The sequence below is a fragment of the Triticum aestivum genome, chromosome 5B (genome assembly GCF_018294505.1).
Source record: "Triticum aestivum cultivar Chinese Spring chromosome 5B, IWGSC CS RefSeq v2.1, whole genome shotgun sequence".
Lineage (NCBI taxonomy): Eukaryota > Viridiplantae > Streptophyta > Magnoliopsida > Poales > Poaceae > Triticum > Triticum aestivum.
Window position 1 is genome coordinate 75,562,505 of NC_057807.1, and position 23,880 is coordinate 75,586,384.

At 47.6% G+C, this 23,880-nt stretch overlaps 2 protein-coding genes across 2 annotated transcripts; one reads left to right on the forward strand and one right to left on the reverse strand.

The window, feature by feature from the left end:
• Positions 1-11,718: 11,718 nt before the first annotated feature.
• On the reverse strand, positions 11,719-12,591 carry LOC123115717 (uncharacterized). The gene has a single exon (XM_044536818.1). The coding sequence runs from the start codon at positions 12,452-12,454 to the stop codon at positions 11,879-11,881; it is 576 nt and encodes a 191-aa protein (XP_044392753.1). The 5' UTR covers positions 12,455-12,591; the 3' UTR covers positions 11,719-11,878.
• A 189-nt stretch (positions 12,592-12,780) lies between these two features.
• LOC123115718 (uncharacterized) lies at positions 12,781-13,868 on the forward strand. The gene has a single exon (XM_044536820.1). It carries the CDS (start codon positions 13,106-13,108, stop codon positions 13,658-13,660), a length of 555 nt encoding a protein of 184 aa, XP_044392755.1. The 5' UTR covers positions 12,781-13,105; the 3' UTR covers positions 13,661-13,868.
• Positions 13,869-23,880: the final 10,012 nt, after the last annotated feature.

Here is a 23,880-nt window from a genome sequence, read left to right on the forward strand (position 1 = left end):
TGCCACCATCAACGATGAGAAACTAAAGAAGATAGATAATATGAGGCCCTCCCTCCTAAAGAAGTTGCACCAGATATTCTTGTTCCCGGGCCGGAATGAAATGGATTATAAAGATCCAGATAAGGACCCGACAATGAAGAAGATAAACAAACATGCCATGACCAAGTTTAGCGACGCGTTGGCCACCTGGAAATCAAGGGGGAAATATCGGATCGTCAACAAAAAGGAAGCCTACTCCGAAATTGTAAAGGATAATTCGACAATCACGGCAGAGAACTTTCAAATATTCAAGGCGGCTTGCGAGGCTGAAGCTGCCAAAAAAGAGTCGAAGTACATGAAGGGGCTTCAATAGAGGAACATTGGGTGCCACCACCTGGGAAGCCGTGGTTACGGCGGGAAGAGGTCCATATGGGCCAAGCAGGACGCGGAAGCCGCGAGTCTGGGCATCCCAGACCCATTGGCAGAGTTCACCGTCCCGCAGGAGCATGACATCCTCAGGGCCCGGCACCGTTGGGACCTAGTGAAGAAGGTTTTCGAGACGAACGCAGTCATGACGGAGTTCATGAAACTGCTGGTAATTTTAGTTTCTGATCAATTTGACTACACGTTAGTCATATTTGTAAATGATCCTTGCGCCTTTTGCAGAGAGAGCAGCACAGGATTGCAGCCGAAAGCGACTCACTGTCTGAGGCGCTGGCGAGGCCCAAGTGGGACACTCCATTCAACCAGGCATTGAACATATTGAAAGGACTCCCGGTGGAGACTCGACCGTCATATGGACGCGTGCATGGTGTCGGAGACGGCGCCACATGGAAGAAGTACTACCGTGAGACCAGGAGGAGAGAAAGGAAAGACGGAGGTTAACTGAAGAAAACATCGACAAGAAAGTTGAGATTGCGGTTGAGAAGAAATCATCTGAGACAGTCGCAACAGCGGTAGCTGCCGCAAAACAGGTGCTTGTAGATATGTCTACTACCTTGGTTCCAGCCGTTTCCAATTGGAGCAAGAAAAATCCAGAAAAAAAATGCAATGAACTTTCCCCTTGCTGACTTCTTGGGGAGCAGCTCGACTAGCGATGCACTAGCACCTGCAGCTGCACCTGCTCCCGCACCGGCTCCCGCACCGGCTCCTGTACCTGCTCCCGCACCAGCTCCCGCACCTGCTCTGGCGCCGTCTCCGGCACCGGACATGCTCAATGGTGCTTCATCTTTGGCTGAGCTCGACGCCCTCACGGTATCTGTCACACCGGTCCTCTTCAATAAATGTATAATCTCCCATTTTCGTTGCCTTTCGGATGTCTCACGTCTCAGACTTTTCTTTGCAGGCCGACGAAACCCCGTGCACCATATTGTACACCATCGACGACTAGAAGGTGGACGTGGGGAAGGCGATGATAATGGAGCCGAAGGAACCATTGTTCCACATCCAGCCGATCCCCCCGGACGTCTTCAAGGCTTCCATGGCCAGTGTCAAACCGGGCCACGAGAATTTGGCTCTTCTGGTACTAGTGGGGGATGACGATGAGACCCGCGGCGGCTTGATGATTGTTGCAATGGGTGGGTCCTGTTGTGGCCAAAGAGTGTGCTTCGTCTGGAGGCGGCCGGGAGCACACCCACGAGCATGCAGTTAGGTCTGAACATCAACACCTCACCTACTCAATTAGCGTCGGCTATCGTGCTGGGTGATAGCGGAGGGGATGAGGAAGAGGCTCCATTAGTCACTGGTGACGTCGCCATAGATGAGGATGAGGATGACGATGACACCCAACAGTATGTCAATCCTGGCGCCTACTTAGGGTTTGAGCGTCATGACTCGGTGCCTGAATTGCCGCCTCGGGAGTTTGAACGTATTATGGACAACCTTCCGGTACCAAAGTAGTCTAGGAAGATACCGAGGAAAGGCAAAAAAACTGCTTCTATGATCCAGCCCCCTCAGCAGCCTCGGGTTCAAGACCGTATAGATATCCCCGGTGCGGCAAAATGGCATATTGATACGCCTCCAACGTATCTATAATTTTTGATTGTTCCATGCTATTATATTACCCCTTTTGGATGTTTATGGGATTTATTTTACACATTTATATCATTTTTGGGACTAACCTACTAACCGGAGGCCCAACCCGTATTGCTGGTTTTTTTGCCTACTTCAGTATTTCGAAGAAAAGTAATATCAAACGGAGTCCAAATGGAATGAAACCTTCGGGAGCGTGATTTTTGGAACGAACGTGATCCAGAGGACTTGGAGTGCAAGTCAAGAAGCAGCCAAGGCTCCCACGAGATAGGAGGGCGCCCCCCCCCCCTATAGGGCGCGCCCCTGTCTTGTGGGCCCCTCGGGCGTCCACCGACGTACTTCTTCCTCCTATATAAGCCTACGTACCCCAAAAACATCCAGGGAGCAACCGGAACACAATTTCCACCGTCGTAACCTTCTGTATCCACGAGATCCCATCTTGGAGCCTTCGTCGGCGCTCCGCCGGAGGGGGAATCGACCACGGAGGGCTTCTACATCAACATCCTTGCCCCTCCGATGAGTTGTGAGTAGTTTACCACAGACCTACGGGTCCATAGTTATTAGCTAGATGGCTTCTTCTCTCTTTTTGGATCTCAATACAATGTTCTCCCCCTCTCTCATGGAGATCTATTCGATGTAAACTCCTTTTGCGGTGTGTTTGTCGAGATCCGATGAATTGTGGGTTTATGATCAAGTTTATCTATGAATAATATTTGAATCTTCTCTGAATTCTTTTATGTATGATTGAGTTATCTTTGCAAGTCTCTTCGAATTATCAGTTTGGTTTGGCCTACTAGATTGATCTTTCTTGCCATGGGAGAAGTGCTTAGCTTTGGGTTCAATCTTGCGGTGTCCTTACCCAGTGACAGAAAGGGTTGCAAGGCACGTATTGTATTGTTGCCATCGAGGATAAAAAGATGGGGTTTATATTATATTGCTTGAGTTTATCCCTCTACATCATGTCATCTTGCTTAATGTGTTACTCTGTTCTTGTGAACTTAATACTCTAGATGCAGGCAGGAGTCGGTCGATGTGTGGAGTAATAGTAGTAGATGCAGGCAGGAGTTGGTCTACTTGTTACGGACGTGATGCCTATATACATGATCATGCCTAGATAATCTCATAATTATTCGCTTTTCTATCAATTGCTCGACAGTAATTTGTTCACCCACCGTAATACTTATGCTATCTTGAGAGAAGCCACTAGTGAAACCTATGGCCCTCGGGTCTATCTCTTATCATATTTGCTTCCAATCTACCTTTATTTGCATCTTTACTTTTTGTATATATATTATAAAATACCAAAAATATATTTATCTTATCATACTATCTTTATTAGATCTCACTTTCGCAAGTGTCTGTGAAGGGATTGACAACCCCTTTATTGTGTTGGTTGCGAGTTCTTTGTTTGTTTGTGTAGGTGCGTGGGACTTTTGAGGAGCCTCCTACTGGATTGATACCTTGGTTCTCAAAAACTGAGGGAAATACTTACGCTACTATTGCTGCATCACCCTTTCCTCTTCAAGGAAAAACCAACGCAAGCTCAAGACATAACACATATCACCGGTGAACCAATCCTACCTAATGCAGCGATAGGGGCCAGATTTGGCGATGTAAGGAGACTTCATGATGATGTGTTGTGGAGAGAGAAAGGCCTCCTTGCCTTGGAAAATCCAGGATACCCACTCTACATGGTTAACGTGCCGCGGCAATTGTCGTACGTCGACACATTCCCCGCGGAGAAGTTCTTCCTTCGATTCGATTACATCTTCGACATGTTTCACTGGAAGAAGCTGGATTTTACATTTGTTCGCCTTTATGCCTTGCACATGAACTACCTCATCGGGGTTGAGCAGATACCTTTTATCTGTGTCACTGACCCGTACTTCATGCACGAGGGCTTCTTGGTAGTCTGCGCAAAGCACTATGAATACGCGAGGGACTACCTCGTCAATTTCATGCTCGCCAATAAGGACAAGGAGGCAATTCTCGTGCCTTATCATCCCCTGTAAATCATCCGCGCGGATATCCTTCCTTCGATTTCAATCATTCATTTATACGGTGGAGGCTAATAAATTTGAGGTGTACTTATTTTGCGCAGCGGTGGGCGCGTCGTCCTCATCATCCTCTACCCCTGATACTCCCACGCAGTTTACTTGGACTCGTCGAAGAACATTACCAAAAAGGATTACACCCACATCAAGTCTGTTCTCGACAGTGCTATCTTTTACTATGGCAAACGGGGTGGAGAGGTCAACGACAAGAAGACAAGGAACGACAGGCCCGCCTTCAGCCATAAGACCAACTCCTGATGCATCCAGCAACCGAGTGATTCTCTTAATGATGGATTCTATGTCCTACACCACATGCTGGAGTACAGACGGGATCACCAGAACCTTCGCATGTCACCTAAATCCGGCGATGCCCATATTCTGCAATTGGCAAAGGACTTAGGAGATATCGAGGATCATCGACTTCGAGCTGAGTTCTATCACATCCAGCGCGAACTTGCCCAAATCATCATGAAGGAGGTCCTCGAAAAAACAGGGATGTTCTACGAAGAAGGAAAAATGTCGCGGGAAGACGTCCGAACACGCGTAGCCTCTCAGCGTCTCGACATGAAGCCTTTCACTAAGCTCGAGGACTATCTCCCTGACATGGATGGATGGCACGACATGTTGGAGTGATTGTCGATATATGACAATGTGTCTGTTTAGTCCATACTTTATGTATGACAAAACTTTGAGTTATGCACGGCGAAACTTTATTTGTGATGTAATTAAACTGTCCTCCTCCTCGACTAGCGAAGATCACTCTAGTTAGGGCATTTTGGGTACGATGAACTTTGTTATTTATGCTTATGATATGTTGCTTCTATTTTTGCCAAGTCTGACTCTTTTTGTTGCTCAACTATATATGTTGCATATCATCAAATCATGTGATGATGCAGGTGCATAGATCACCGATGGCGAAGAAGTGCTACACCAGGAATATACGACGAGTGGCCGGAGTGTCAGGCCCAGGTGTACCGGTTTCCGGTTTCCGAGCGACAGTCTGTAGTTAGTTTAGGTTCACGCTAATGCGAGTGAGGTATACGAACTCATGTACTTCATAGTTCCTCTCTCACTCATAGTGATAGCTCTTCTCGCGTATATCATTGTTTAGATGGATGACGATGTAGTTGCAAGTAATCGAGACTTGTATCGCTATTTTCAAGATGATGACAAGAGACCACTTTGTGTTGGATGGTGATTATGATGATGACATGATTTGATGAGACTATTTTTATGTATATGCTATGATTACATTTGTATGTGTATGATATGCTAAAGATTATTGTATAAAGCCTATTCAAATACGAAACAAATATGCAGAAAAAAAATAGAAACTAATAAAACTAGCAGCAGCGAGGGGAACAAAGTTAGCAGTAGCGTTCCCTTACCATAGCGCTTCCTGCTAAAAAGCGCTGCACATATTAGCAGCAGCGCTCTGCACTAAAGCGCGTTACTGCTACACATTATCTGTAGCGCCTTATCAGTAGCGCATCGTCCCGCACTACTGATAGGCAAAATACCCGTGCTACTGCTAGGGTTTTCCCTAGTAGTGTAAAGGTTGCGGAGGTAGAAATCAAAAAGGAGCATCAAGTGTTGATGGTCAACAAGACCACTAGTTTCAAGAAAAATGGCAAAGGAAAGAAGGGGAACTTCAAGAAGAACGGCAAGAATGTTGCCGCTCGGGAGAAGAAACCCAAGTCTAGACCTAAGCCTGAAACTGGGTGCTTCTACTGCAAAGGGACTGGTCACTGGAAGCGGAACTGCCCCAAGTATTTGGCGGATAAGAAGGATGGCAATGTGAATGGTATATTTGATATACATGTTATTGATGTGTACCTTACTAATGCTCGTAGTAGCGCCTGGGTATTTGATACTGGTTTTCTTGCGCATATTTGCAACTCGAAACAAGGGCTACGGATTGAATGAAGATTGGCTAAGGATGAGGTGACGATGCGCGTCGGAAATGGTTCCAAGGTCGATATGATCGCCGTCGGCACGCTACCTCTACATCTACCTTCGGGATTAGTTTTAGACCTGAATAATTGTTATTTGGTGCCAGCATTGAGCATGAACATTATATCTGGATCTTGTTTGATGCGAGACGGTTATTCATTTAAATCAGAGAATAATGGTTGTTCTATTTATATGAGTAATATCCTTTATGGTCATGCACCCTTGCTGAGTGGTCTATTTTTGTTGAATCTCGATCGTGGTGATAAACATGTTCATAATATTGAAGCCAAAAGATGCAAAGTTGATAACGATAGTGCAACTTATTTGTGGCACTGCCATTTAGGTCATATTGGTGTAAAGCACATGAAGAAACTCCATGCTGATGGGCTTTTGGAATCACTTGATTGTGAATCACTTGGTGCTTGCGAACCATGCCTCATGGGCAAGATGACTAAAACTCCATTCTCTGGAACAATGGAACGAGCTACTGACTTATTGGAAATAATACATACCGATGTATGCGGTCCAATGAGAGTTGAGGCACATGGCGGGTATCATTATTTTCTTACCTTCATAGATGATTTGAGCAGATATGGGTATATCTACTTAATGAAGCATAAGTCTAAAGCGTTTGAAAAGTTCAAAGAATTTCAGAGTGAAGTGGAAAATCATCGTAACAAGAAAATAAAGTTTTTGCGATCTGATCGTGGAGGAGAATATTTGAGTTACGAGTTTGGTCTTCATTAAACAATGTGGAATAGTTTCGCAACTCACGCCACCTGGAACACCACAATATAATGGTGTGTCCGAACGTCGTAACCGTACTTTAATGGATATGGTGCGATCTATGATGTCTCTTACTGATTTATCGCTATCATTTTGGGGTTATGCTTTAGAGACGGGTGCATTCACGTTAAATAGTGTTGTAAATTAAGCCTCTGGCATAAAAAGTTTGACTTCCAAATAAAATAGTTTAATGTTTTATCAATTACAAAAGGCATTTATTTAATCGCCCAAGCCACTGTGTTAATTACTTTTGAGCATTTAAACATGTTTTAAAAATGTGGTTTCTCCACCATTATTACTCATGAATTATTTGACACGTTTAAAGCATTTTAGTTTAATGTTTGGAAACTTTTATTGTTTGACTTAAATTCAAATTTGAATTTGAATCGGTTTTGAAATAACGCGAGATTAACAACAGTAACTGTGGTGATGTGGCATCATTAACATGGGACTACTGTAGCCTAATTATCCGAGCGTCACACTATCTATGCAAGTCTAAGAAAGAAAACTTCTGACCGGCCTGCAGCTAACGAAACTCAAGAGCTGCCTTGCATGTGGGGCACGGGAACCTTCCATGCACACACCAGTCATCACAGAATAGCGCATACACCGGCAAGTCATGCATGGAGTACATGTACTAGACATGCATTATGAAGTTCTGTTTGCTAAAGGCGTCGTATGTCTTGAACCAATTATCCCAAGCTTCTTGCAATTCGTCCTTAAGCGGCTGCATGTACACATTCATATTCTTCCCCGGATAGTTGGGCCCTGGAATTATCAATGTCAGGAAAATGTTCTTTCTTTGCATAATCTGTCCGGGGGGATTGAGTGGAATGACAAATACGGGCCAACAACTGTATTGGGCTGCCGTCAGACCAAACACACTGAACCCATCCATGCTGATGGAAACTCGAGGATGCCTTGGATCTGCCACTTTTTCCGCATGTAATGCATCAAAGCGCTTCCACGCTTCACCATCCGATGTTTGCACCATCATCAGATTCCCATATGCATCTAGTTGGGTTCTTTTGCCCGTGTTGTGCCATGTCCTCCGTTTGGCCGTCTCTTCGACCATGAAAAGACATTGAAGTCTTGGTATGATTGGCATATACAGAAGAACATTAACGGGGATTGTCTGCGTCTTCTCATCTGTACCGGTGTCTACCACAACATACCTGGATGACTTGCAAATGGGGCAATAGTTCAAGTCCGCATACTGAAGCCTAAATAAGGCACATCCTTTCTCACATGCATGTATCTTCTCATAGGGCATCTTAAGAGCATGGAGGATTTTGTCTGACTGGTACAGGTTTGCAGGTAGTACATGGCCTTTGGGCAGAAAACGTCCAAATACTATCCTCATCGCGTCGTAGCATTCTCTGCCCAAGTTGAATTAAGCCTTCAGAGCCATTATTTGTGAGATGGCATCCAGCTGAAAAAGCTCAGTGTGCTCGTGGAGAGGACGTTTTGAAGACTCCAACATTTCATTGAAGGCCTTTGCAAATTCCTCCATCTCATCGTCCGAGTCCCGAGCATCATCAAATTTTTGCACCATGTCTTCCATCCCGGTACCATGCTCGTCGGTGCAACGACGAACCACCTCGGCTCTGGCTCGTTGGGCAGACTCACCATAAAATGTCCAGACCATATAAGCAGGCGTAAAACCAAACTTCTGCATGTGTTTACTCATTTCAAGCTCGTTCCTCCTATGATAGTTGTTGCACCGGACACAGGGGCACCAGGTTTTTCTTTGGCCATTTGCAAATGCGGCTCTCACAAACCCCTTGGTTTTTGTTAACCATTCACCGGTCATGTCTTCCTGACTAGTGCGACCGGTGTACATCCACGCACGATCACTCATCTTGCCTAGCTACTGGATAGACAAAAAATATATACATAATTCAGCAAAACATATTCATCAGTTAATGGAGTTTGTGAGTTTTATTATGTCCATGCAACCTAGACGCTAATAGGTAAAGATAGGCCCTAATCCCACCCGAGAATGTGTAGATTGGGTTCGTTTTCCCATGCTCTGCTCCGGATCCGATGCAAAATTTCGGCAGCACCTCCCCGTTGTTCTCCTGATACATGTCTCGGCAATAAGCAGAGAGGATGTGTACCCAGAGAACAACAGGGAGGCATTGGCGAAATTCTGCATCGAATCCGGAGCAGAGCATATGGGAAAATGAACCCAATCTACACATACTCAGGTTGTCCATGGATAAAGTTGGACAACTCGAAAGAATCACGGTTATAAATATGCAAATGCATGCATATTTATAGATGTAACCCTTTCAAACGGGAGACGCATAGTGGTCACACATACTGATGATTGAAAACACTTATAGCTAGCAAGTTTCATCAGCACGAAGACCGGAACAGAGCAAATGAAGGGGGAAGGAGGAGATGTCATTTGTGCTCACCCACGAACGCAGGGGCGGAGCTCGTCGAATGCACGGGGAGGTCGTCGAACACCAGACCCTCGCAACGACGAAACAACTGCACATTTAAATCCACCCGTCCAACACAAATATGATGTTTTATAACAAAATCGAAAAATATATGACCTAACTCATAATTCACCAATATATGACCCGGTCAGCCTCTAGAAGGACGAAGAGCACCTTTTCGGTCAACTGGAGGCCGAAGAGGTGTCCGGGGTCGGGGGTGTCGGGGTGTCGTGTCTGGGTGTCGTGGTGTCGGGGTGTCGTGTCGGGGTAGGGGTGTCGTGTCGGGGTCGGGGTTTCGGGGGTGTCCTGTCTGGGTGTCGTGGTGTAGGGGTGTCGGGGTGTCGGGGTTTCGGGGTGTCGGGTTGTCAGGTTGTCGGGCACACACCCTATCGGGTGACGCCACTGACAAACACCCTAAAGGGGACTGTTGAGTCAAAAAGCTGAGTGAGAAGGAAGCAAAGGATCGGTTGTGTCTCACAGGGCCAAATGCTCTATTGGAGTTGGCACGAACACACACAATCAAGGTTCGAAGCTATTTTTGTCACTGTATAGAGGCATTCGAGGTTTCATAGACAAAGGTTAGATAGATGGAAAAAAGCTAGGTTAGATAGTAAGAAATTGGTAATTGAGGGTTGGCCAAAGCAGGATCTATGGTTCGGTTGCCTGACACGGATTGATTTAAGAACAGTGATGAAAGTCGGGTTGTCGGGTTGTCGGCGTGCCGTGTCGAGCACTTCTTCTTCTTCTTCTTCTTCTTCTTCTTCTTCTTCTTCTTCTTCTTCTTCTTCTTCTTCTTCTTCTTCTTCTTCTTCTTCTTCTTCTTCTTTCCTTCTCTTCTTCTTCTTCTTCTTTCCTTCTCTTCTTCTTCTTCTTCTTCTTCTTCTTCTTCTTCTTCTTCTTCTTCTTCTTCTTATTCTTCTTCTTATTCTTATTCTTATTCTTATTATTCTTCTTCTTCTTCCTTCTTTTCCTTTTTTCCTCTTTTCTTCTCATCTTCTCCTCTTTTTCTTCTTCTCCTCTTCCTCCTCCTCCTCCTCCTCCTCCTCCTCCTCCTCCTCCTCCTCCTCTTCTTCTTCTTCTTCTTCTTCTTCTTCCCCCTTCTACTTATTCTACTTTTCTTATTCTTTTTTCTTCTTTTTTTACTTCCTTTAATTATGACTATTTAACTAAAACCTAGCACTAATCTAATCTAGCACTAAACCTACAACTAACATATCTAATCTAACAATTAAACAGCAAAAAAACAGGAAAAATTGGCTCACCGAAGAGGGCGTCGGCCGGGGCTTCGGAGCGGCAGGGCGACGGGGCGGGGGGCCTGGGCGCGGCGGCGCCGAGCCGGCAGGGCGGCGGGGGCGACGAGGCCGCGGTGGTGACGGGGAGGTGGCCGGTGTGGGTGGTGGGGCGACGGCGGGTGGTGGGGCGGCGGTGGTCGTCGGGGAGGAAGAGGGAGAGAAATAGAGAGAGCAGGGGACGGGGTGGGGCGCGGCCGTTAGTCAAATTACACGTTTGCTTTCTGCCACACCTTTGCCGTCTGCCGTTTTGCTCTTTTTCATCTGCTAGCAGACGGGAAAGAGGGGGCCCGTTAGGGTTTGCTAATTAGTGGGCCAACCTCCCTCTTTGCCGTCTGCCAGCAGACGGCAAAGAAGTGGCTGATGGCAAATAATGATCTTTGCCATCAGCCACAGCTTTGTCTTCTGTTTTCTGGAAGCTGACGGCAAGCAGACGGTAAAGAAGTAGCTGATGGCAAATCTTCTGATTTCAGTAGTGATAACCTAATAAATGAAGCTTTGCATGACACCATATTTATGTTTACTAACCACTATGAAGGTAGTAACATAGTTTAAGGATATGTGTATGTTACTAGTGTATGTTATTCTTCATTGTGGCTAGTCTTAGAAGACGAGCAATGGTAGACCTATTAAAAGTTATTTAAGGAATGCTAAACCTATTAAAAGTTAATTAAGGATTTTACGTACTTGCTGATATGGAGTATTGAGATTGGAAGCAGGGAAGGAAGGGGCCCACCCTAGTGCTTGCTGATATGGAGTATTGAGATTGGAAGCAGGGAAGGAAGGGGCCCACCCCAGTGAAATTCACGGGCGACCAGTTTAAGATTATTTGTTCATTCATTTCAATTCGTATGTAGTTTATATTAAAACATCTAAAACATTTTATATTAATGAAAGAGGTGTAGTAAACATTGTTTATCGTAGGCATGACTTCATCCTCTTCCTTCAACTACCTACTTCCTCATCGTTAACCGTCACTTCCAGCCCCCATGAAAAATGTATGATGCATCTCATCTAAACATCTAGTACCAATTCCTAACCCCCTTACGCTATCTGAAAGTGGGTTTGACCATTTTAAAGTGATGTTTAGACGACGTACAGTGCCTACTTGGATCATCAATGGCAACCGATCGGTTAGATCACAAGTTAGCAATGTACACATGCCCCCGCGAACCAAAACAAAAATGTACACAAGCTTCATATAACAATTGCGTAAACAGCACGAGAGTTTAGCTACATCTCACCGACCCATTGTTACCCACAAACACAATGGCACAAATACACCATTAAAACATTGTGGCAGGCTAATGAATTCGGTGACCGGTTGATCGAGTGGTCAGGTGGTAGACATGGATGCAACGACGGCGTGCGCGACGATGGCCATGGAGCTGAACCGGTCGTTCTCCTTGGGCAGCGTCGCCTCGCCAGCCATGCCGGCGCACCCGGACGCGACGTACTGCGCCGCCTCCAGCACCTCCCGCGCGCCGCTGTATCGCCCCGCGGCGACGGACCGCGCCGCCCACTGCAGCGCCGGGACGGCGCCGGCGTAGAGCTGCAGGCACGACCGCATGCCCTTCCTGGCGTCGGCGTCCGCCGCCGAGGCCGGCGCCGGGACGCGCTCCGCGTCGAGGGCGAGCGCGGACTCGATGCTGGCCTTCGCCGCCGTGGCGTTGGCCGCCGCCAGCCTAGTCGCGAGCGCCGCGAGCTCCGGCGCGCCGCGCGCGGAGCGGCAGGAGGATGCGTCGACGCAGAGCGCGGACGCGCAGAGCTCCGGCGTGACGTAGAAGCTGCCCAGGCTGCCGCACAGCTGGTCCAGCGGTGAAGAAGGCGCGGCGCCGTGGACGCCGGCCGCCGAGAAGAGGGCGAGGAGGAGGAGAGCGCCGAGCATAGGAGAGGTGGTGGCCACGGCCATGATGGTGGTGGACGTCTCTGTATCGTCCCTCCCCTCGGCCCTCTTAAATGATGATACTAACGTGAGTGACCACGCCCGGTACGGTCTTAACCAGCGTCACGTTCTCTCTGCCCTCTTTCCATTTCATCAGAAGATGCTGCTGCCAGTTGAGTAACATGAGTTGAGACGAGATGATCTGGGGCCTGGGCTCAGGTCGCTCGAAATGTCACACACTAATTACTGCTGGTACACCGTACATGCACTGCTGATCATCTATCCATCGATACGTATAAAGTCCCATTGAATGCCACCTACGAAGAGACGCGCAGTAATGGAGCGCGCCAGAATAATGTGACCCATCCGTCGCCTCGTCCATGAGTTAATGGCGACACCGGGGCGCACCGTGCTCCGCCTGCCCCGCAGCCGCATGCAAGCGCAATCACTCATGGCTCGTGCCGTGCAGGCGGATCAACCACCGGAAGAAGAGAAACGCAAATCCGATGGGACAAACACAAGCCTCGCATGCATGCATGCATATGCTCCCATTCATTCATCAGCTCACCTACCCACCACAACCACACCAGGAAACAAATACGAGCGAGCGAGCGAGCTTGATCACACTTCAGTCTTCACGAGCGTTAGCGTCAGGCCAACAACCACCACCAGTAAACCATGACGACCCGGACCTCATTCCTCCTCGTCCTTGCGCTAGCGCTGGCCGTCCAAGCCGCTCCCTCCGCCGGCGCGCCGGTCGCCGACACGGTGGCGGACTCGTGCAACGCGATCCGCGACTTCGTGGACTACGCCTTCTGCGCCGCGGCGCTGCGGTCCAGCGGGCCGGGCGCCTCCACGGCGGACCGCCACGCGCACCTCCTCGTCGCGGCGGACCTCGCCGCGGCGCGCGGCACGTCGGCGCGGGACGCCGCCACCGCCATGGCGCGCGACGAGCGGGACCCGGGCGCGCGCGACGGGTTGGAGGCGTGCGGGATCCTCTACGGGGCCACCTCCGTCCCGGCGCTGCAGTTCATGCGCGGCTACGCGGCGGCGCGGGCGTGGGACCGGGCGCGCTCGCTGCTGTCGCTCACGGGGCAGGCCGGGATCGGCTGCGAGGCGGCGCTCGCCGGCGCGCCGGCGGCCAAGGGGAGGATGGCCGCGGCCAACCGCGAGTTCGACCAGCTCACCACCATGGCCACCGCGCTGCTCAACAGGGTCGATCATGTGGGATGACGACCGGCGCACCGCAGTTCTTTGTTAATAACCAGAGTCCTTGTGTTGATTATTACGTACTCCTAGTTAGCCTTGATCAAACTAGTAAGCGCGCATGTAAAGTTTAGATTATGAATGAACACTCAAGGCTCACAGTTTGAATTCACATGAAACTACCTTTTCTAATCGCGTGAACTGGCTTGGAGTACATCCATATACTCGGCAGTTTTTCTTTTGTGAGCAACTTTGCCTTTTCATTTTTCATTAAGAAGAGAAAGGATCAGATGATAAAAGAAGAAGAAGAGAAAGGATAAATTAATAAAGAAAAGTGGCCCAAAACGAAGCTACCCTTCTCAGCTCGAGCTCAAATGAGCTCGGTGAACAATAAAATCCAAAAAAGTATGTAAAATAAGATTTTTATTTTGCAACAGATATTGAGAAAAGTTTCACATGTATGCAAATTTTTGTGATGGATTCGCATTCATAGAGATGCGGAAAAACAAAAGCGATGCTCTGCAAAAATTGATGTTCCAAAAAGGGTCTCTTTTTAGCATTGTTTTTTTTTTAACTCTCAGGAATATGATTTCGTCACAAAATTTTGCACACATCTATACCAATATAAAAAGACCCAAAGGGACAGATCCAATTAATCTCGGCCATCGAATCATGTCAATCCAATGACATAGACTACTTCAATGTCGAGCGCTCAACACGTTTAACGTGCAGTTAATTTCATGTCAAATATAGTGATAATCACATAATAACATGTATATCCTACTTAATATCCGCATGCACTTAATATACTTCCAAATTAACGTGCGTTGCAGGTACACATTGACTAGTGTAAAAAACTTATCAATGTGTGTTGCAAAAACAATGCAAATTTTTTGGACTTTACTGTTCATTTGAGCTCAAGCTATAGTATGCGTCCGGCCCAAAACCATATATCTCAATAAACACCTGCCCTGAGACTGCATACGCAACGGATCAATGACTTTGCCACACAAGCGACCAAAATCGGCACCCTACAACACGTCCCAGAGTCACCTTAGAAAGTGTTATTAACACAGACACACCGACCCCAAGGCCGTGTACCCGCCGAGTTGAAGACTGCCACCCGAACGACTAGATCCGACACTCAACATGGGTGGCAGACCCATGACCAAGCACCCGCCAACTAATTGACTTTGGCATCCAAGTGCCCAAACCCGGCACCATACAACAACAAAATCGCCCCTCCGAGGTTCACACTAGCCCTGAGGCAGACTTGCAGGACAACACAACATACTATTGTCGGTCAAAAGATAGGACCTCTAAGGCAACACCCCCATTGAGAAGCGACGATACATTTCCGACACCCGCTTCGACCAATGACTTGGGTTTTCACCTCGAGAAATCAAGGTGCAGAAGACAAGAGCGGTGAAGGAGCTCCATGACGACGCTTCACAGGAGGACAAAAGCGCCCGAAGACACTGCCATTCATTTGCATCGATCAAAGTGTTGGAAATATGCCCTAGAGGCAATAATAAAAGGATTATTATTATATTTCCTTGTTCATGATAATTGTCTTTATTCATGCTATAACTGTATTATCAGGAAATCGTAATACACATGTGAATACATAGACCATAATATGTCCCTAGTAAGCCTCTAGTTGACTAGCTCGTTGATCAACAGATAGTCATGGTTTCCTGGCTATGGACATTAGATGTCGTTGATAACGGGGTCACATCATTAGGAGAATGATGTGATGGACAAGACCCAATCCTAAGCATAGCACAAGATCGTGTAGTTCGTTTGCTAGAGCTTTTCCAATGTCAAGTATCTTTTCCTTAGACCATGAGATCGTGTAACTCCCGGATACCGTAGGAGTGCTTTGGGTGTACCAAACGTCACAACGTAACTGGGTGACTATAAAGGTGCACTACAGGTATCTCCGGAAGTGTCTGTTGGGTTGACACGGATCAAGACTGGATTTGTCACTCCGTATGACGGAGAGGTATCTCTGGGCCCACTCGGTAATGCATCATCATAATGAGCTCAAAGTGACCAAGTGTTTGGTCACGGGATAATGCATTACGGTACGAGTAAAGTGACTTGCCGGTAACGAGACTGAACGAGGTATTGAGATACCGACGATCGAGTCTCGGGCAAGTAACGTACCGATTGACAAAGGGAATTGAATACGGGGTTGTTTAATCCTCGACATCGTGGTTCATCCGATGAGATCATCGAGGAGCATGTGGGAGCCAACATGGGTATCCAGATCCCGCTGTTGGTTATTGCCCGAGAGCCGTCTCGGTCATGTCTACGTGTCTCCCGAACCCGTAGGGTCTACACACTTAAGGTTCGGTGACGCTAGGGTTGTATGAATATGAGTATGCAGCAAACCGAATGTTGTTCGGAGTCCCGGATGAGATCCCGGACGTCACGAGGAGTTTCGGAATGGTCCGGAGGTAAAGAATTATATATAGGAAGTGTTGTTTCGGCCATCGGAACGTTTTGGGGTCACCCGGTATTGTACCGGGACCACCGGAAGTGTCCCGGGGGTCCACCGGGTGGGGCCACCCATCCCGGAGGGCCCCATGGGCTGAAGTGGGGAGGGGAACCAGCCCATAGTGGGCTGGTGCGCCCCCCTTGGCCCACCCCCTGCACCTAGGGTTGAAACCCTAGGGTGGGGGGAGGGGCGCCCCACTTGCCTTGGGGGGCACTCCACCCCCCTGGCCGCCGCCCCCCTGGGAGATCAGATCTCCAGGGGCCGGCGCCCCCCTTGGGGGCCTATATAAAGGGAGGGGAGGGAGGGGCAGCCGCACCCTTGAGTCTTGGCGCCTTCCTCCCCCTGCTACACCTCTTCCCCCTCCCACAGTTGCTTGGCGAAGCCCTGCCGGAGTTCTGCTGCATCCACCACCACGCCGTCGTGCTGCTGGATCATCATAAACCTCTCCTTCCCCCTTGCTAGATCAAGACAAAGGAGACGTCACGCTGACCGTACGTGTGTTGAACGCGGAGGTGCCGTCAGTTCGGCGCTAGGATCTCCGGTGATAGGATCACGACGAGAACGACTACCTCAACCCCGTTCATTTGAACGCTTCCGCACGCGATCTACAAAGTGGTATGTAGATGCATCTCTCCTTTCACTCGTTGCTTAGATGAACTCATAGATGGATCTTGGTGAAACCGTAGGAAAATTTTTAATTTTCTGCAACGTTCACCAACAGTGGCATCATGAGCTAGGTCTATGCGTAGTTCTCTATTGCACGAGTAGAACACAATTTTGTTGTGGGCGTAGATGTTGTCAACTCTCTTGCCGCTACTAGTCTTATTTTGCTTCAGCGGTATTGTGGGATGAAGCGTCCCGGGCCGACCTTACACGTACGCTTACATGAGACAGGTTCCACCGACTGACATGCACTAGTTGCATAAGGTGGCTAGCGGGTGTCTGTCTCTCCCACATTAGTTGGAGAGGATTCGACGAAAAGGGTCCTTATGAAGGGTAAATAGAAGTTGACAAATCACGTTGTGGCTTTAACGTAGGTAAGAAAACGTTCTTGCTAGATCACCTATAGAGCCACGTAAAAACTTGCAACAACAATTAGAGGACGTCTAACTTGTTTTTGCAGCAAGTGTCTTGTGATGTGATATGGCCAAAAGTTGTGATGAATGATGAATGATATATTGTGATGTATGAGATCATGTTCTTGTAATAGGAATCACGACTTGCATGTCGATGAGTATGACAACCGGCAGGAGCCATAGGAGTTGTCTTTATTTTTGTATGACCTGCGTGTCATTGAAGAACGCCATGTAAATTACTTTACTTTATTGCTAAACGCGTTAGCCATAGAAGTAGAAGTAGTCGTTGGCGTGACAACTTCATGAAGACACGATGATGGAGATCATGATGATGGAGATCATGGTGTCATGCCGGTGACGAAGATGATCATGGAGCCCCGAAGATGGAGATCAAAGGAGCTATATGATATTGGCCATATCATGTCACTACTATATAATTGCATGTGATGTTTATTATGTTTATGCATCTTGTTTACTTAGAACGACGGTAGTAAATAAGATGATCCCTTATAACAATTTCAAGAAAGTGTTCTCCCCTAACTGTGCGCCGCTGCTAAAGTTCGTCGTTTCGAAGCACCACGTGATGATCGGGTGTGATAGATTCTTACGTTCACATACAACGGGTGTAAGACAGTTTTACACATGCAAAAACACTTAGGGTTAACTTGACGAGCCTAGCATGTACAGACATGGCCTCGGAACACAGAGACCGAAAGGTCGAACACGAGTCGTATGGAAGATACAATCAACATGGAGATGTTCACCGACGATGACTAGTCCGTCTCACGTGATGATCGGACACGGCCTAGTCGACTCGGATCGTGTAACACTTAGATGACTAGAGGGATGTCTAATCTGAGTGGGAGTTCATTGTAATAATTTGATTAGATGAACTTAATTATCATGAACTTAGTCTAAAACCTTTGCAAATATGTCTTGTAGATCAAATGGCCGCCGCTCATGTCAACATGAACTTCAACGCGTTCCTAGAGAAAACCAAGCTGAAAGATGATGGCAGCAACTATACGGACTGGGTCCGGAACCTGAGGATCATCCTCATAGCTGCCAGGAAACAATATGTCCTAGAAGGACCGCTAGGTGATGCACCCATTCCAGAGAACCAAGACATTATGAATACTTGGCAGTCTCGTGCTGATGATTACTCCCTCGTTCAGTACGACATGCTTTACAGCTTAGAACCGGGGCTCCAAAAGCGTTTTGAGCAACACGGAGCATATGAGATGTTCGAGGAGCTGAAACTAGTTTTCCAAGCTCATGCCCGGGTCGAGAGATATGAAGTCTCCGACAAGTTCTATAGTTGTAAGATGGAGGAAAATAGTTCTGTCAGTGAGCACATACTCAAAATGTCTGGGTTGCACAACCGCCTGTCCCAGCTGGACATTAACCTCCCGGACGAGGCGGTCATTGACAGAATCCTTCAGTCGCTCCCACCAAGCTACAAGATCTTTGTGATGAACTACAATATGTAAGGGATGGTGAAAACCATTCCTGAAGTATTTTCAATGCTGAAGTCAGCAGAGGTAGAAATCAAGAAGGAACATCAAGTGTTGATGGTCAATAAAACCACTAAGTTCAAGAAGGGCAAGGGCAAGAAGAACTTCAAGAAAGACGACAAGGATGTTGCCGCGCCTGGTAAACCAGTTGCCAGGAAGAAGTCAAGCAATGGACCCAAGCCTGAGACTGAGTGCTTTTATTGCAACGGGAAGGGTCACTGGAAGCGGAACTGCCCCAAATACTTAGCGGACAAGAAGGCCGGCAACACTAAAGGTATATTTGATATACATGTAATTGATGTGTACCTTACCAGTACTCATAGTAACTCCTGGGTATTTGATACCGGTGTCGTTGCTCATATTTGTAACTCACAGCAGGAGTTGCGGAATAAGCGGAGACTGGCGAAGGACGAGGTGACGATGCGCGTCGGGAATGGTTCCAAGGTCGATGTGATCGATGTCGGCACGCTACCTCTACATTTACCTACGGGATTAGTTTTAAACCTTAATAATTGTTATTTAGTGCCAAGTTTGAGCATGAACATTGTATCTGGATCTCGTTTGATACGAGATGGCTACTCATTTAAATTCGAGAATAATGGTTGTTCTATTTATATGAGAGATATGTTTTATGGTCATGCCCCGATGGTCAATGGTTTACTCTTGATGAATCTCAAACGTAATATTACACATATTCATAGTGTGAATACCAAAAGATGTAAAGTTGATAACGATAGTCCCACATACTTGTGGCATTGCCGCCTTGGTCACATTGGTGTCAAGCGCATGAAGAAGCTCCATGCTGATGGACTTTTAGAGTCTCTCGATTATGAATCATTTGACACATGCGAACCATGCCTCATGGGCAAAATGACCAAGACTCCGTTCTCCGGAACAATGGAGCGAGCAACCAACTTATTGGAAATCATACATACCGATGTGTGCGGTCCAATGAGCGTTGAGGCTCGCGGAGGATATCGTTATGTTCTCACTCTCACTGATGACTTGAGTAGATATGGATATGTCTACTTAATGAAACACAAGTCTGAGACCTTTGAAAAGTTCAAGGAATTTCAGAATGAGGTAGAGAATCAACGTGACCGAAAGATAAAGTTCCAACGATCAGATTGTGGAGGAGAATATTTAAGTCATGAATTTGGTACACACTTAAGGAAATGTGGAATCGTTTCACAACTCATGCCGCCTGGAACACCTCAGCGTAACGGTGTGTCCGAACGTCGTAATCGCACTCTATTGGATATGGTGCGGTCTATGATGTCTCTTACCGATTTACCGCTATCATTTTGGGGATACGCTCTAGAGACAGCTACATTCACTTTAAATAGGGCACCGTCTAAATCCGTTGAGACAACACCGTATGAATTATGGTTTGGGAAGAAACCTAAGCTGTCGTTTCTAAAAGTTTGGGGATGCGATGCTTATGTCAAGAAACTTCAACCTGAAAAGCTCGAACCCAAGTCGGAAAAATGCGTCTTCATAGGATACCCTAAGGAAACCATTGGGTATACCTTCTACTTAAGATCCGAGGGCAAGATCTTTGTTGCCAAGAACGGATCCTTTCTGGAAAAAGAGTTTCTCTCGAAAGAAGTAAGTGGGAGGAAAGTAGAACTCGATGAAGTACTACCTCTTGAACAGGAATGTAGTGCAGCTCAGGAAAATGTTCCTGTGATGCCTACACCGACTGGAGAGGAAAATAATGATGATGATCAAAGTACTTTGGATCAAGTTGCTACCGAACTTCGTAGGTCCACAAGGACACGTTCCGCACCAGAGTGGTACGACAACCCTGTCCTGGAAATCATGTTGTTAGACAACAGTGAACCTTCCAACTATGAAGAAGCGATGGCAGGCCCAGATTCCAACAAATGGCTTGAAGCCATGTGATCCGAGATAGAATCCATGTATGAAAACAAAGTATGGACTTTGACAGACTTGCCCGATGATCGGCGAGCGATAGAAAACAAATGGATCTTTAAGAAGAAGACGGACGCGGATGGAAATGTTACCATCTATAAAGCTCGACTTGTCGCTAAGGGTTATCGACAAGTTCAAGGGATTGACTACGATGAGACATTCTCTCCCGTAGCGAAGCTGAAGTCCGTCCGAATCATGTTAGCAATTGCCGCATACTATGATTATGAGATATGGCAGATGGACATCAAAAAGGCATTCCTTAACGGACATCTTAAGGAAGAACTGTATATGATGCAGCCGGAAGGTTTTGTCGATCCTAATAATGCTAACAAAGTATGCAAGCTCCAGCGATCCATTTATGGGCTGGTGCAAGCATCTCGGAGTTGGAACATTCACTTTGATGAGATGATCAAAGCGTTTGTGTTTATGCAGACTTATGGAGAAGCCTGCGTTTACAAGAAAGTGAGTGGGAGCTCTGTAGCATTTCTCATATTATATGTAGATGACATACTTTTGATGGGAAATGATATAGAACTTTTGGACAGCATTAAGGCCTACTTGAACAAGTGTTTTTCAATGAAGGACCTTGGAGAAGCTGCTTACATATTAGGCATCAAGATCTATAGGGATAGATCGAGATGCCTCATAGGTCTTTCACAAAGCACATACCTTGATAAGATTTTGAAGAAGTTCAAAATGGATCAGTCCAAGAAAGGGTTCTTGCCTGTGTTGCAAGGTGTGAGATTGAGCTCAGCTCAATGCCCGACCACGGCAAAAGATAAAGAAGAGATGAGTGTCATCCCCTATGCTTCAGCCATAGGATCTATTATGTATGCCATGTTGTGTACCAGACCTGATGTAAACCTTGCCGTAAGTTTGGTAGGAAGGTACCAAAGTAATCCCGGCAAGGAACACTGGACAGCGGTCAAGAATATCCTAAAGTACCTGAAAAGGACAAAGGACATGTTTCTCGTTTATGGAGGTGACAAGGAGCTCATCATAATGGGTTACATCGACGCTAGCTTCGACACAGATCTGGATGACTCTAAGTCACAAACCGGATACGTGTATATGTTGGAGGAGCAGTAAGCTGGTGCAGCTACAAGCAGAGCGTCGTGCCGGGATCTACATGTGAAGCGGAGTACATGGCAGCCTCGGAGGCAGCGCATGAAGCAATTTGGGTGAAGGAGTTCATCACCGACCTAGGAGTCATACCCAATGCGTCGGGGCCGATCAAACTCTTCTGTGACAGCACTGGAGCTATTGCACTTGCCAAGGAGCCCAGGTTTCACAAGAAGACCAGACACATCAAGCGTCGCTTCAACTCCATTCGTGAAAATGTTCAAGATGGACCCAATCCTAAGCATAGCACAAGATCGTGTAGTTCGTTTGCTAGAGCTTTTCCAATGTCAAGTATCTTTTCCTTAGACCATGAGATCGTGTAACTCCCGGATGCCGTAGGAGTGCTTTGGGTGTACCAAACATCACAATGTAACTGGGTGACTATAAAGGTGCACTACAGGTATCTCCGAAAGTGTCTGTTGGTTTGACACGGATCGAGACTGGATTTGTCACTCCGTATGACGGAGAGGTATCTCTGGGCCCACTCGGTAATGCATCATCATAATGAGCTCAAAGTGACCAAGTGTTTGGTCACGGGGTCGTGCATTATGGTACGAGTAAAGTGACTTGCCGGTAATGAGACTGAACGAGGTATTCGGATATCGACGATCGAGTCTCGGGCAAGTAACGTACCGATTGACAAAGGGAATTGAATACGGGGTTGTTTGAATCCTCGACATCGTGGTTCATCCGATGAGATCATTGAGGAGCATGTGGGAGCCAACACGGGTATCCAGATCCCGCTATTGGTTATTGCCCGAGAGCCGTCTCGGTCATGTCTACGTGTCTCCCGAACCCGTAGGGTCTACACACTTAAGGTTCGGTGATGCTAGGGTTGTATGAATATGAGTATGCAGCAAACCGAATGTTGTTCGGAGTCCCGGATGATATCCCGGACGTCACGAGGAGTTTCGGAATGGTCTGGAGGTAAAGAATTATATATAGGAAGTGCTGTTTCGGCCATCGGGAAAGTTTCGGGGTCACCCGGTATTGTACCGGGACCACCAGAAGTGTCCCGGGGGTCCACCGGGTGGGGCCACCCATCCCGGAGGGCCCCATGGGCTGAAGTGGGGAGGGGAACCAGCCCATAGTGGGCTAGTGCGCCCCCCTTGGTCCACCCCCTGCGCCTAGGGTTGAAACCCTAGGGTGAGGGGGGGGGCGCCCCACTTGCCTTGGGGGGGCACTCCACCCCCCTGGCCGCCGCCCCCCTGGGAGATCAGATCTCCAAGGGCCGGCGCCCCCCCTTGAGGGCCTATATAAAGGGAGGGGAGGGAGGGGCAGCCGCACCCCTGAGTCTTGGCGCCTCCCTCCCCCTGCTACACCTCTTCCTCCTCCCACAGTTGCTTGGCGAAGCCCTGCCGGAGTTCTGCTGCATCCACCACCACGCTGTCGTGCTGCTGGATCATCATCAACCTCTCCTTCCCCCTTGCTGGACCAAGACGAAGGAGACGTCACGCTGACCATACGTGTGTTGAACGCGGAGGTGCCGTCAGTTCGGCGCTAGGATCTCCGGTGATAGGATCGCGACGAGAACGACTACCTCAACCCCGTTCATTTGAACGCTTCTGCACGCGATCGACAAAGTGGTATGTAGATGCATCTCTCCTTTCACTCGTTGCTTAGATGAACTCATAGATGGATCTTGGTGAAACCGTAGGAAAAAATTTAATTTTTTGCAACGTTCCCCAACACAAAGTTGCTGCTAGGTTTCACCTGGAGCTAACCAAACCAACATCTTTAGAAAGCCCCGGGGACCTTGTATTTTCTATCGCCAACAGGAGGTCGTGCAGCTTCAAAACCTGACCGTGGTGCGAGGAGGAAGAAAGTGGCTGTCCCGCTTTGGCGGTTGGAAATGAAGCGAGCTCCAAACGGACCCCCACAAACTCCATGTTTGGAGTTAGGAGCTTGTTTATGGAGCGGGCTTCATAAATTATGTTGATCTGGAAGCATATGAGGACTATGTTAGGTTGTTACTCAGATTAAAATTGTCATATTTTATGAGCCGGGACGGTACGACTGTTGTGCTAGAGTTGGTTTGAGTGAGTATGTCAAAGATGACGTCGTGGCAAGGTAGCGAATGCCTAATGTCGGTGGCAT